Genomic DNA, 15,753 nt, shown 5'->3' with positions numbered 1-15,753 from the left:
AGTCATTGTTTTTCATTCTCAAAGGAGAAAGTTCTTATTCTCTCAGCAGCATTTAACCCAGTTGTCTAATCCCTCCTTAAACACTTCTCCTTTATTTTGGATCACTGTACGCTTTTTTTTTTTTTTTTAAATCCTCACCCAAGGATATGTTTATCGATTTTTAGAGAGAAGAAAGGGGAGAGAGAGAGAGAAAGGAAGGGAGGGAGGAAGGGAGGGAGGAAGGAAGGAAGAAAGAAAAGGAACATCCATATGTGAGAAACATCAATTGACTGGTTCTTTGCACATCCAACTGGGGGTCTAACCTGCAACCTAGGTATGTGCCCTGACGGGGAATCAAACCTGCAACCATTTTGGTGAATGGGGTGATGCTCCAGGCAACTGAGCCACCCAACCAGGGCTCATTGTGCTTTCTTGATGTGATGGTTAATGTTTTAAAAAGATTTTTTAAATTGATTTTTAGGGAGAGAGGAGGGGAGAGGGAGAGGCGAGAGGGAAACTGATTGGCTGCCTCCTGCACGCCCCCCACTGGGGATCGAGTCCACAACCCAGGCATGTGCCCTGACCAGGAATCCAACTTGGGAACCTGTCAGTGCACAAGGCAAAAACCAACCAACTGAGCCACATGGGCTAGTTCATTTTATGTGTCAACTTCACTGGGCCACACAGTACGCAGACTTTTGGTCAAATCTTGTTCTGCTGCTTCTGTGAGGGAGCTTCTAGATGGGATTAACATTTGACTCAGCAGACTGAGTAAAGCAGATTACCTTATCTAATGTATGTGGGACTCATCTGATCTAGTAAAGAGCATAACAGAAAACAAAAGGGCTGAGTAAGACAGAACTCCTGTTGTCTCAATGGCTTGAACTGAAACATTGGTGTTTTTTTTCATGCCTTTGGTCTCAAATGGAAACATCAGCTCTTCTTGAGTCTTGAACCCCTGGTTCTTAGACCTTTGAACTCAAAGTAGAGCTACACCATCAGCTCTCCTGGATCTCCAATTTGTGACTACAGATTTTGGAACTTCTCAGCCTTCATAAATGCATGAGTCAATTCATTATAATAAATATTTTTATATTTATTTACTTGCTTGTAGGGCATCCCCCCCCCCCCGCCACTGAAATGCAATGCTATAAGCACAGAGTATTCCTGGTCCTGGATTGTGTCTAGTTGATAGTAGGAACTCAATACATATTTGTGACTGTATGAAGAAATGTGTTGTGTGTATTTTTCTAAGGCCTAAGACTAGTAGTCAATTGTGCTTGTGTGCATATTTCTTCATGGGTGCTCATAGCACACATATCTTATCTCCATCCTATAAGAAGGGAAGGAGAGGAACCATTCAACTATAACTCACACCCATGGTGGAATGAGTTGTTTAGTCTTTGAGGATCTTACTGCCCTGTGTTCTGAAAATAAGAGTGCCTCAAGAGGGTCTCCTGGGCATACCTTCATTTGCCTCATGAACACAATATACCTTAGAATCCTGTCTTGGAAGAATTTATTTTTTAAGGCTGTGCATTTTGCTACAAGACCTGGCCAACAACAATATACTTAGTCAATATAAATTTTCTACATTTAAAATTCTTTCCAGACTGGAAAAACTACAACTAAAAGTTGTGGCTTCAGGATTCACAAGTGCACATGGGCAGGAAGAAGGAATGATTTCAGACCACTGCTGCAGCTTGTCTTCCAAACCCAGTAACTAAGAGAGTGGATTAATCTGCACTGATAACACCAATAATCTTTTAGTGTCCTGTGAATACTGTTACATGAATATATTACCCCCTTCGTCCCACCACTATCTGAATTAGGTATTTCAGTGACAATTTATGAACGGTGTGCAAATATGATTTTTTACATTGCGATTTTCACAGGAGAGAGAGAGAGATGGTACGTAATAAACTTTTAAAGTACATGTATTACTACTTCAACACTCAGACAGTAGATCCCCTGGCAGATGTAGTTCCATAGTCAGTCACATGCCCGAAATTACATTTTTGTAATGTGTTTATTTGTGTACAAAATATGGTGTAATTTACTGATGCATAGGCAGCAAAATATTATCACATACAACAAAAATACACCTTTTACCCTTCTTCCCCTGCCCTTGTAAATGGCAACACTGTTTTGGCAGCTCAGCAGCTAAAATGAAGTGCTATAATTAAGCAGTATTGGAATGTGTTCACTTGACAAATGTGATGTACAGTTTGAGTATACAACCACATCCTTGTTAGTTTTTCCACAGGCCAGAAAAGTCCACATCCTGAACACCTCCAGAAGATACAAATAACTTGTATATATATGTACACATGTATACACTGTATATGTAAATTGCCACCAAACTTCTTTATCCTCGTGAGTTTGTTGTGTGTATGTTCATTCTCTCTTTCTTTCTTTCCAAAGTCAGGGTCACACGATTGGGATCTCAGAGTTCATCAGCAGGCACCGAGAAGCTCACCAGAGGCTGGCTTGTTGGGGGTGTGGTGTTGGTGAGAGGACAGAGGGGGCCTTCAGACCTCACTGGGAGACCTGGAGCGGAAGGGCACTTTGGACTGGAAGCAGCCACAGAACAGGAGCCACAAGGCACGCTGGATCTCCTGGTTGCGGAAGGCATAGATGATAGGATTGATCATGGAGTTGTAGGTGGCGGGCAGCAGAGTGGCGTAGGTGTAGACAGCCGGGTCCTCGCGGCTGCCCACCACGCAGTATATGGCGAAGGGCAGCCAGCTGAGGCCAAAAGTGCCCAGCACCACGGCCAGCGTACCCACGCCCTTTCTGGTGGCGGCCAGGTGGGGTGGCGCCAGGCAGTGCTGCTGCAGGGCGATCTGGTGTGCGTGGCGCCAGACCACCTGGCAGATGCGCACGTACAGGTGCAACATGATGCCGAAGACGGCAAAGAAGGTCGCGGAGAGCAGCGCCACGTGGCTGCGCGTCAGAGGGCTCACCACGCTACAGGTGGCACGCTCTGCTAGGCAGTTCCAGCCGAGCACTGGCAGCAGCCCGAGGCCTAGGGAGACGGTCCAGGTGACGGCGAGCAGAAGGTGCACGCCCAACAGGGTCCGCCGCGAGTAGTAGGTGAGCGCGTTGTAGAGGGACAGGTAGCGGTCCACGGTTATGGCCAGCAGGCTACTGACCGAGGCAGCAAAGGAGGACACGAGGAAGCCCACTGTGAACAGGCTCACCGTCTCCGAGGGCACCACGTACTGGAACACGAAGTGCAGGATGAGTCCGCAGCCGGCCAGCAGGTCGGCCGTGGCCAAGCTGCCCACCAGCACAAACATGGGCGTGCGCAGCGCCGGGGAGGACGCGATGAGCGCCACTACCAGCGCATTTTCTCCTGCAATCACCGTCCCGGACACGCACAGCAACACATCCCATGGGTTCACCGACGACAGCGGCAGCCCAGGCGATCCCGCGGACATCTGCGAAGACAGCTCCAGCGACCCGTTAGCCACGCCCCCGCCTCCCAGTGCCGCTGCCGCTGCGGGCTGCCCCCAGTCCCCGCTGTCCGGCGCTCCTGCCGCCGTGGCCACAGCCGCCGCGGCTCCCTCGACCGCCACTGCCACTACCTGGGACTCGTTGAGCGAAGAGGCGCTCGCGTTCATTGCGGCTGGACACTGCACCCTGTGTGGAGAGGGACAGTGAGCATCAGGTGTGCGGTTCAAGCTCCCAGGGAACTTCCCCGGGCGCAGGTGCCCACTCATATTGCCCACCCCATCCCGGATCCCATAGCAGAGCGAGGAAGCACAGGTTGAGAGCCACAAATAAATACCTATTGAATGGGTGAGAGGAACGTACACGGGCGCTCTCACAGATATCGGAGTTCTTGCATAGATACACACACGGATAACAGGCACTCACATGCACACAGATTAATCCCGTAAGGGTGACTGCATCTGCACACGTATCCGTATGCACGGAGCTAAGGGTGTGGGGCCTGGGCTAGTCCCACCCGGGCTCTGGGTCAGCGGGTTCCGGGTGTTAGCTTAAGCTGGGAGGCAGGCTCGCTGTCCGCGGTGCTGAAAGCTAAGTTTCTGCATGCGGAGCCCTCGGTCCTGGAAGCTACAGAGACCCCTGGAAAGGAGGCTTGGGGGAAGAGAAGTTGGGGTGTCTATGTAGGGGAAGGGGGTAGGGTCAAGTTTGGCTTCATTTCTCCGTATTAGGAGGGACTCATTCCCCGGCTATCCTTCACTCCTTCCCCTCCCCACACCCTCCAAGTTCCTCTAGGGAGACCGGGCTGCTCACCTGGGAGTCAGGGCTTCAGAAGGTCTATGATCATGAGCGCTGTGGTGGGGCGCCAGGCTGCGTCCCCGAGCGGACAGAGTCGATGCCTGCGAAGCGGCCAGAGAGGAGCGCTGGTCTCCAGTGGTTGCGCGGAAGCCAGGGAGAGTGAGGGACACAGTCAGTGGCAGAACAGGCGGTTACGAGCAGCGCGCCCCGTTGGAGATTGACAGGCAGGGTGCGGTGACGTCAGGCTCCTAGCTCCGCATTCGCTTTCCTCACCGCCCATCACCACCCCTTCCTGGTCTCCCCAAACGAGGACGACTCAGAGGTTTCAAGGAGGGAGGGGATGCAGGAGCGGCTGGCTGCCTCTAGTCCAGAACCTCCAGGAATGAGATTGGGGGCGGGAAAGAAGAAGAAATAGAAAGGAGTGAAGAAGACTTTGAGGCTGGGAGAGAGGGTGAGGTGGGAGGGAAGGGGTGACACAGGAGTTGCATTGGCTGGGCAGCAAAGGTCACCAAGGGGGCCAGGCGAATAAGAAGCCCTGGAGAAGGGGACATTGGGGCAGGAAGGTCTGAAGGCAGAGTTGCTACCTTGAAAAAAATACTTCTTTGGGGAAAGGAATGAATTGGGTGGTGTGTGTGCCAAGCGGTCAGCTTTCTTTTTTAAAAGGATATCTGCAGAACAGTGTGTCGAGTAGAGTCAGAGGACATATTCAGAGTTGTGGGGAACTGAGAGAAGATGGGACATTTGAGGAAAACAATCCCTTCTTTTAAAGGTTATCTGGTCAATTCCTCTCTTTCTCCCTCTATTCCTTTCTCTCTCTCCCACTATCTCTTGAGCTCTACACAGTAGGTTTCACCATGATCTTCTCAGCCCAATGTTTCCCAATTTCGGAAGCTGATAGTACTCTTTAATTAAAGACCAGGTTTATGTCTTGTTAGAATATAAGAAAACAGAAAAATGTGATTTACTTTCCTGGCAAAAGACTTTGCCCTATTAATCAGTACTCTATAAAACAAATTGCAGGTCAAAAATCGTGATAACTCAGCCGCACCAGACTTCAGTAGGCAGGAGTTTTATTTTCAGCCCAGATAAATTATCTTTTTTTAGTTTAAAGGTATTTTGTTAGTAAAATACAAATATTAGACTTCTTCTTTTTGAATCATCCAGAATCTCTGATAGCTGTACTTGGGCAAAAGCTAAAATAGTTAGTTCCATCTAAGGCTCTAAAATAAATGATTGCACATTGGCATGATGGCCTTATACTGAGGCCACAGCCATGATTTTCAGGGGGACATGCTCTAGGCAAAGTGAAAATAGATAATATTTGTTATTGGTCTCTTCCCCACTTCTCCCTGAATCTCCTCCCCACCCCTTCCCCCCTGGCTTCATTTGCCTCTAGCTCCAGAGGTCCAAAAATGAATAAAAAGGAACCACACAAAACCATATACTCATACTGTCTACAGACTCACATAGGGGGTGGATTTTACCCTGGCCTGTTCTCTATAAGTATGGCCCCCAAGTCCAGACTATTCCTGGCCCCTTCCCCCCAGCCTCAATACAGCTGGACTTACTGGAAGAAATGAAGAAAACTGTAGAACTATTCAATTCTTTGCTGCAATAGCCAGTGTTGGGCCATAAATTAAGTTTACACACAATATCTCCATTTGGACAGTTTATAAAATTCTCACACCGCTATTTTTATGAGCCTCCAAATTAGCTGAAATTCTAAGTTAAAAGAGTCACTTGAATTTCAGCAAAAGGTTATCATTTAAAAGCTAAGAATATTATTTTCAGAGCTCTCAAGTGAACTGTCAAACCACTATAATAACATGTTAATCTCAAATTTTCCAAACTATCAAATAACGGCCCACGGGGAGGAGAATCCTCCCTAATGTCTAAGTAGGTTACGTTTCTATATGCCACAATGCGGCAGAAAGTGTGGGATTAAACGAAACAAACAGAGATCCTGTGTTTGGGACGTCCTTATGCTTTCACCATTGGCGAGAATGGACTTTTCAGAGGTTTCAGGAGGAGGACAACCCATGCAGAATCATGTTTCCAAGGGTTTTTAGACTGTCTTTACCTCATGACCTCTCTCAAATGCTAGACTGGATGCTTAACCCCCCCGCCCATGCCCACCCATTTCAGGAGGCAGACGATGGGAAAGAAGAAAGGTGTGTGGTTCATTGGTTATGGATGAATACTAGATGAACTGCATTGCCTGCTCTGCCCACAGCTCCTCACAAGTACCTACCCCTCCAGTGGTCTCCTGTTCTACTGTGGTTCAGCCTGTGAATCATATGACATTTTCTACCTCAAGCCTAGAACTTGGGAGGAGATTAACCCCTAAGCCAAGGCTAGACAAGATCAGTCATCCTTTGCTGGTGATCGAATTCCCCTTCTTGAAAATTTGAATTAAGAGACATTGTGACAATGGTCAGTCAGTGTTGAGTTCTGGACCTGCAAGATTATGATAAATTAGGGCTGGAGCACTCATGTTGAGCTTGGTGTGAAATAAGTAATCAGAAGAAGCCCATGGTGATGAAAGAAAGAAGCAGGTGTGGAGAGAGGACCTGAAATGAAGGAGACCAAATGACTGAGAAGTGGAGGGAATGACCTCAGTATCCGAGTGTGTGGTTCCTGGTTCTGGAAGTTCAGATCCCTGGATGCCTTGAAATTGCTATTTGTGTCTTGACCACAAACCTTTATAATCTTGAGCTACCCTGAGTGCATTTCTATACTGGGAATACTCGATAATTGACTGAAACATACAAGCAAATATATAATTGACTGAAACACACAAGTAAATATATTATTCATCCATCAGCTTGTCTGGTCCAGGTTATGTTTTGAGGTGTACAAAGTTTGGTTTCTGGCTTGTAATCACAGGTTAAACTCACTATTGCCAACTCTGCAACATACTAACATATCATCTGGTACTTTTATATTCCAGCACTATCCAAGCATGAACACAAAAGAAACTTTCCTTGTCTGAGGTTATGCTGCAGAATCACAACCTCTCAATTACAACTCTTTCTCTGTTTCCTGTGTGTATCTCTTGCCCATCTCAGCCTAAGCCAGTGGTTCCCAACCCTGGCCACCCTTTAGAATTACCTAGAAAATTTTTTTAAATATATTTTATTGATTTTCCACAGAGAGGAAGGGAGAGAGATAGAGAGTTAGAAACATCGATGAGAGAGAAACATCGACCAGCTGCCTCCTGCACATCCCCCACTGGGGACGTGCCTGCAACCCAGGCACATGCCCTTGACCGGAATCGAACCTAGGACCCTCCAGTCCGCAAGCCGACGCTCTATCCACTGAGCCAAACCGGTTTCGGCTAGAATTACCTAGAAAAATTTTAAAAACTAGCTCCTCCTGGATCACTCACTCAGAGATGCTGATTCATTTGGTCTGGAGTGAGGACCAGGCATCGAATTTTCTAAAGGCTCTAATGAAAAGCCAGGGTTGAGGACACTGGTCTAAGCAATCATACAATCTCCTTATCAGTTTAACATACAGTGAAATAGTGGATTGGAGTTTGAACTAGTTGCATCAAAGGAATTTTAACAACAGTCCAGTTTCAAGTCACACTGTAATTTCAGATTTAAGGAGCCAACTAGACCCCCTTGGCAGACCTTTTATTTTTCACACTCACACAGAACCGCCTGTATGTGGAGGACTCTTGGCTGACACTTGGTTCCCTCTTGGCCTTGATTAACTCAGTGGCCCCATCAGGAGCTCTAAATTCTGGTTGCCCTCAACCTTCTATTTTGCTGTAGACCTCAGTTTCTGCCCCCTTTCTTGTTCTGAGTTCAAGGCTACTTCCCAGGTGTGCCCTCTCCTGGCCCTTTGCAAATCAATTCTGTTTTACAAAATCAGAGCTGCAGTCAGCCAAGCTGTCTAGACCTTGGAAAACCAGGCCAGAAAGACCCATACTAGCAATTCTGGTCTCTCTCTGAGGAGCTGCAGACACACACACACACACACACACACACACACACACACACACACACTCCCTCAACTTGGTTCTTAGCGACAAGCCGTTCCATTTCCTACTGGGAAGTATAAGTCTATTTGGTGATACACAGATACTTGAGCTGTCAGCTCATGAAGAGGGCAGGTGGTAGTGAGATGTATAAAGCTGTTATTAAGAAAGATTGTTGCTGAAAGAGGCAAGAATAACAAAGGGCCATTGAATTCTCTACATTGTTTGTCCAGATCCAGTGTGCTGGATGGAGTGTAATCTTTTTGGGACACCTGCTGAGACAGATAAATTATATTCAAAATATCCCCTTTTGTTCCTGCCATTGCCTGTCCCCAGGGTCTCTTCTCACCCTCAGGCATTGATGGCGTGTCACAATGTCCAAGGCACGCACTTCCTCAGCAATCCAAACACATCAGGGATGTTCCTGCTTCGTGCCAGGTCAGCTGTCTTCATTCCAAAGGGCTGTGATTCTGAAATATCAGTATCACCTGATGTTTCCACCAAGTTTAGAAAAGCAGCAGAACACCATTATGACCATTACATGTCTGCAAGATGCAGAACACTGCAGGGCAGTTGACATGTTTCATTTAACTGAATTGTTGGTGAGCTATTTTTGTGTGTGTGTGTGCGTGATAAACAAATCAGGAAAAATAATAGCATTTTAAGACATATGTTTTTTTCCATAAAGAACAACAATAACTTTAATGAGCTTCATGGGTAAAAGTATAAACTTACAACCCAGATTACAGATTTATTGAATAAGAGAATGGTAAGACTGGTTCTATAGGCATATTGGAAAACTAACACAGAGGCAATCTTCTAATCTGTCATGCCCTGCATTTTCAAAGTGCTTTGACTCTCACGCAGCGGGTTTATACTCATTGTCTCATTTTGTTCTCTGAAACAATTACATGGAGTTTAGAGTTATTTCCGTTGCAGATGGGGCCACTGAAGTTTAGCGAGGTGAAGCAAGTTGTCCAAGGGCACACAGGACACCAGAAGGCACATTGTGTACAAGTTATTGACAATCCCATGGGAAAGCAAAGCAAGCATCGAGTCAATGCGTGCAAAGCTATGTAGATTTCAAAAACAAAGAGGCTTTGGAGAGTTACATCCGAAATGGTGAAGGTTGAATTTTATAACTTTATTATTACCATGAGCAGCAGTTTATAGATGACCTTTTTCTGTTTTGTAAGCCTCCTTGTAAATGTATTGTAAATTTGTTAAAGAGAATTTTGAAAACAAACAAACAAACAAACTCCCTCATATTCTTTTTTTTTTTTTTATGTGCCTCAGGCATGAAACAGCTCTGGCCACCGACACAGGCATCAAGCTAGGATGAACTAAGGACTGTACATCTGCTTTGCCCCTGACTGATATAAGAGCAACACCACCAATCAGGTGTCTCCTTGCCCATTGCCAGGGGGTCTCACTCATATTCTTATCAGCTAACTAGAATTGCTTCTCCCCACCCATCCCCAGATTGAAAACCTACTAAGGGGATGAGCCAGTTCTAATTAATTTTTTCATCAGTATGATCTGGCACAGAGTAGGTGCTCAATAAATGTCTATTGAATGACTATTTCCAGAATTTATCTTCACGCATATATATTTTACACAAGTAGATTGTGCAACGTGTATTTACCATATATACAGTGTACAATTTAAGTTTTCACTTCATAATAAAGTATATGCTGTCAATATTTTTATATGTTGAGTCATAATTTTTTTTTATGCTTTTGCCTAGTCACCCATGCATTCAGTAAGTATTTACTGAGCACCTACTACATGCTAGACATTGTGCTAGAAAATAAAGATGTCAAAGTCTGTGCCTGTCCTCGGGAACAAATAAACCGTTTCTATGAGAACAGTGTAGTACATGTTATAAAAGAGGTGATCCTGGGAATAACGGAGACCCTCAGAAAAAGACTCTCACCCAACCTGAGTCGAGGAACGCTGCCTAACCAGAATCCTGAACGATGAGTAACACTCACCTAGGCAAGGAAGACATGAAAGTGTTCCCGGCGGAGGAAGCGTGAGAGAAGGCATGAAGTCAAGGGAGCCTGGCCCAGCTCGTTGGACTGGGGGCAGGTAATTGAGGCTAGCATGTCAGATCAAAGGGCAGAGCAGAGATACACCAGGTAGGCGGGGCCAACTCATGAAGTATCTCCTATGCCAGGGCAGGAGGTGAATTTTATCCAGAGGGTAATGAATGGGGAAGGGTGAAAGATTTTCTTAAGCAAGCGTGGTTGATAGAATCAGGCTTGTGTCCCTCTTACAATATATGGAAGCCCCATTAGCAACTATATGGAATGATTTGAGAAGGGAAAGAGTGAAGGCAGACCTCTTAGGAGGCTGTTATAGTGATCTATACAGGGGATTTTGAAGGCTTAACAGGAGTGGTGATGACAGGAATTGGAGAAGTGGGTGGATCCTTCAGATGTTTTGGACATTATATTAGTTAAAGCACTCTAGTTTCTGCAAAAGACAGTTATTCCAATCTTGGTGGCACAACATACTAGAGAACTGTTCCTTAGTCACATGAAATTAAAAACAGGTTGTTGGACTGGGAGACAGCCTTTCACATGATAATCCAAGGATCCAGCTCCTTTCATCTGACCTGGGAGTTCTCAGCATTCAGCATCTCAGCATTTCACCACTTTGGTGATTGGGAAATGGTTGGGGAATTCCATTTGGAGTATTTTATGGGACATGCCTGGAAATGGGGAGGTAGATAGACACAGATAAAAGGAGAGAAGGTATCAAGGATGATTTTCAGGTGTGAGCAGGAGTAATATTGGAGAGGGGCAGAATGGTTAATGCAATTGTGCACGTTTGAGTTTGAAGTAGGACATCCAGTGCAGAGCTCCAGGGGGACATTGAATAAAGGAGTTGTTCTAAACTCAGCATAGAGTCTAGACTGAGGTTAAGATATAAAAAACTCCTTCTCCTCCATCTCCTCCTTCTCATCGTTTACTTCCTCTTCTTCCTCCTAATAAGGTGTACCATTTACTAAGGTACCCTAGGGGGTGGATCCTATTATTATCCTCATTTTACAGAAGAGAAAACAAATATTAGGGGATGAAATAACTTTGCCACATGGTTGGAAAGTTTAAGAGTCATAACTTGAACCCCACTTGTCAAACTCCAGGTGAAAGGAGCTGATGAATCTAAGTGAAGAGGACTGGGGACAGTCCCTTGGGGGTAACAGTCCTGGCAGGATGGGTGGAGGAAGAAGCAGCCACAGAGGAAGTTGAAAAGAGCAGCCAGAGAGGCAGGATATATCATAGAAACCCAGCCTCAGTCAGAGAGGAGAGAGGGGGTGTGGAAATCAAAGAAGGGGTGGGTTTCAGGAGGAAGAGAGTCAAATTATATCCTGATAGGTCAAATAAGGTTAGGTCAAGGGAAAAAAGTTAGCTGAACTCAGCTAGGTTCATCAAGTTACTGGTGACTTTGCAAAAGTGCAGGAATGGCAGCAGCCAGGCTGAAGTGAATGTGCTTTAACTGAGGAATGAGAAAGGAGAGTGCAGATGTTTCTATCCAGAAGTTGGCTTGAAGGGGAAGACGGCAATAGGGCAGTAGCTAGATAGAGATGTAGGTTCAAGGGAGAGCTTATCCTGAAAAATAGAAGCGATTTGAAGGGGAAAGAGATAGCTGAGAGGCCAAGATTTATTTATGAGACCATAGCTATTTGAGGGGGTAAGATGATGGGGAGCAAAGATAGAGAGGTCTGGAAGATAGGTAAAGAGATTAACCTGAGAAACGGACAGGGGCTGGGAGAATGAGGAGTGCACATGGGGCCATATATGTAAATTTTATAATTTTATAACCAAGAAATCAAAGGACTGCCTTCCAATTCCTTGTGAAATTTTGGGGATGAGGAAATCAGCTAATAGTGAGATGACAAATGGTAGCGTCTCTACAGTTATCATTTTGATGACTGCACCATATTGCATTGAGAATATAGAGTAACATTTAATTTACCGTTCTCCTACTGTTAGACATTTAGGTTGTTCATATGGTTGCTATTAAAGATAACTCTACAAAGATTACTTTCATGCACATGTTTATTTTTATTTTGTACTAGAGGCCTGATGCACAAAATTCGTGCAAGGGTAGGCCTTCCTTTCCCTAGCTGCTGGCTTCACAGCCCCGGCTCTGGCAGCACCCCCCCCTCCCCCGCCCCACCTCCACCTGCCACCTGCCACCTGCACAGCCTTGGCATGGTGCTGCCTGCATCTGCTGCCACACACCCCAGGTTCGGCACAAGCCCCCCCTCATCAATCACCTGTCAGAGGGTGACCTGGGTCTCCCTGTTTGGAACAATCATGGGGCGATGGCAGCCCCCTCCCCCACCAATCACATGGCACCCACCTTGGGGAGCCTGGCGCCAGTGCGTGTATAGCGCAGTTGTCCTGAAGGTCATCTGGACGGTCGTTCTGCTGTTCAGTCATTCAGTCCATTTGCATATTACACTTTTATTAGTATAGATAATTATCTTGACATGAAAATTGTCAGCCAAATGGCAAAAACATTTTCATGGCTCTTGAAATGCATTGCTAAATTGCTTTCGAAACGACTGTGATGATTTACAATGCAACAGCACTCTGTGTGTGTACCAGTTCCTCTGCAGCTTTTATAGCACTGGGTTTTATTATTTTAAAATGTTCTTTCAATTCAGTGGGTATAAGAGGTACCTCATTAATGATTTAAATCATATTTCTTTGATTACCACTAAGGCTGACCATTTGTCTCTCTTTTTTTAAAACACTGAATTTGCTCTTATCTGTTAGGACTTAAGGCTGTTTTTATATAGTTGATGAAGTCTACTGTAGAATTCATACTTTGCATGTCAAACTTGAGGTGACATTTCCCCTTTCTTCCTTTTTTTAACTTTAGTTTTTTATTGTTCAGAAGTATTGCCTTTTTGTAAAGTTGGTTTTTTAAGGATAACGCATCCCTCAGCTTCTAGCCTGAGTATGGCACATGCATGGCTTTAGAGTAGAGAGTTCTTCTGTCATTTATTAGAGAAGAGCGAGGACAGAGATCTAGGGAGACAAAAGCTTCTGGGAAGGGGCTGGCCCTTGAGGCAGGCTGTAGTCTCCTCTGAGCGTCAAAAGCCCAACTGTCTGGCATAGGTCTGTACACTTTACCCAAGGAGGGTGTTGGCACATGAGCACAGCAGAGCCTTTGGGCAGGGTTGCGAGACTGTGGCTCTCAAGTCCTAGCCCAGAGCTCCGCAGGGAGGCGGAAATTAGGGAGGCCAATAGATTCTGGGCAGTGGAGCAGATTAGCTCAACAGGAGCAAGATACCCACCAGCCCTGAACAAAGGGCATCCAGCTGGAACACAACCCACTGCAAAGTTTGAACAGGAAAGAAGCCCTAAACGGAGGGAAATAATTATAGGGAAAGGGGATGGAGAAAGAAAGTCACATTCACTTCGTCCCTCGCCATGGGCCAGACACCATGAATACACATTACATGCATGATGTCATCTTACTCACACTTGCCCCTGTGGAATTATTTCTATTATTCCCATTTAACACCGGAGGGAACAGAGGCTCATGGGGTTAAATAACATTCACTGTTATGCAGTTTATATGAGATGGAGTCCATTCGGGTCTCACAGTCTCATTCCTTAAGGGGACCTGAGGCTTCAATGCAATGTGTGGCCTGGGGAGCAGGGGAGCAGTGGGGGCAGTGAGCAAATTTTGGAGGGTGCCGCTTTGGTGCAGGAGGAAACAGGAACCCAGAGAAGGATTCTGAGCAGACAGTTGATTTGAGTCGATGCTTTGGGAAGAGAGCAGGGAGTGGAGAGCAGAAAGCAGGCTATTTTTCTGTGACACACTTGTGGGCGCCAAGTAAATACAGCAGGCCTATTACATGAGAGCCAGCCAGAACTGGTATTTCGGAGTTGCTGCTAAGATAAGTCACCACTCTGAATGTTTATCTGAAATGTAATCCCCTGATCTTTTGAGAAGGATTCTAAAACCTAGGAGAGGTTGCTAAGGCAATAAAGCCCTAAGTATCATAAACAGCAGAATCCATAAAATAATTTCCCTAAAATATCATGAACTCCATTATCCAGCCAGTGGCATTGGGGGTTTGGCTGGAGCCAAGGAAGAAGCCAGCATGGACCTTCCCTTTTCTCCTCCCTCCACACTTCCTTCCCGAGTGCACAGAAGTGAGTCCCCACCAAGAGTCCTCTTCACACGGCATTCTCGGGTGTCTGCAGCCCCTGTGTTCCTACAGCCTGGGACCCCTCTCTCTCAAACCATCCCAGCTTTTCACTTGATGTAGATTTATAGCCCTGGACCCCAAACTGACTGATGCTTCAAGCAAGAATAATTGATTTGAGTGACTTGTATAACATACATATTTTATTAGGTGGAGGTGGATTCAATTTTTTTTTGAGCTTTAAAAAAAGATATATATCTACATATAGTCATAAAAAGATATTCATGAAATGAAAGCCAAGACCACTGTATACAATATGAACTCATTTTTTGGAAATGAAATTATATGCAGCAAATAAAATGTTAACAGTGATGACCTCTGAGTGGAGGCTATCTTTATCCTTTTCAAAAAGATATGTGACAGGAGCCAATCGCTATCTTCCAATATCCATTCTTCCTTTATTCTATAGGAACAGAACCTCTAATATTAGCTCGGCCCATGGCTACCTACAATAAATAGCATAATTCCAGGCCTTTCTTACAGCTAGTCGTGGTCATGTGAATGTTCTGACCAGTGTGACGTGAGTGGATGTGTTGTGTAGCACCTTCCAGAAGCTGTTCTTGGAAGAAAGGGGCATTCCCTGCTTCTTTCTACTCCTTCTTGCTGGTTGGAATGTGAGCATGTTGGGTGGAGCTGCAGCGGCCATCTTGGACCCTGAGGTGGAAGGCACGTGCTGAAGGTGTTGGAGCCACAAGAGAGGAGAAGCCTGGGTCCCTGATGATTGTGGACCACCCGACCAGTCCTGGACCCCCTATATCTACATGAGAGTTATTTTTCCTCTCCTGTTTTATTTAAGTCACTACTATTTTGAGTTTTCTGTCACTTGCCAGCTGAACCAAATCCTAGATAATGCATTTGTATATTTTTAAAGCCATGACATAGATAGGGGCATTGTGAGAATTCCAGTCCACGTCCTGTTCATGGAATAATCTTTCTGGCTGCAAAATTTTTCATTGAAAGGACTTGTCCCAAGTTTCACTAATATCTGCTCCCATAGTCTGTTCAAACAGACTGCATCAAAGCAGCACTTAGCACTGTTCAGTTTCTATAGCAAGAATACACTATCCCATCCCTAGTCCGTGGGCTGTCTTGATTTTAATTCAAAAGGCTTCACAACTCTCCTGGGAATAAGATATTGATGTAAAGATTTCGGGATATTTGTAATAGCATTTTAGGTTATGAGAGGCCTGTAAGTTTGAGGCCAAACCAAAGATGAAATGGTCTAGGCAGCCCTTTCCTCGCCCAAGTGAGCTGCTTCCACAACAGATTAAGACTGGGACCGGTGAGGATCAAGAGAAAA

General features: G+C 45.5%; 1 protein-coding gene across 1 annotated transcript; it reads right to left on the bottom strand.

Moving 5' to 3' along the window:
- Positions 1–1,998: 1,998 nt before the first annotated feature.
- On the bottom strand, positions 1,999–3,608 carry GPR6 (G protein-coupled receptor 6). Its single transcript, XM_081093869.1, has one exon. The coding sequence runs from the start codon at positions 3,603–3,605 to the stop codon at positions 2,511–2,513; it is 1,095 nt and encodes a 364-aa protein (XP_080949995.1). The 5' UTR covers positions 3,606–3,608; the 3' UTR covers positions 1,999–2,510.
- Positions 3,609–15,753: the final 12,145 nt, after the last annotated feature.

Source organism: Myotis nattereri, assembly GCF_964212035.1.
Source record: "Myotis nattereri genome assembly, chromosome: 6".
Taxonomy (NCBI): Eukaryota; Metazoa; Chordata; class Mammalia; order Chiroptera; family Vespertilionidae; genus Myotis; species Myotis nattereri.
This window is presented reverse-complemented; position numbering and strand designations above follow the sequence as displayed.

What these genes read in the sequence shown, in the direction of transcription:
- GPR6 (XM_081093869.1), bottom strand. Translation starts at nt 3,605, where the DNA reads ATGAACGCGAGCGCCTCTTCGCTCAACGAGTCCCAGGTAGTGGCAGTG.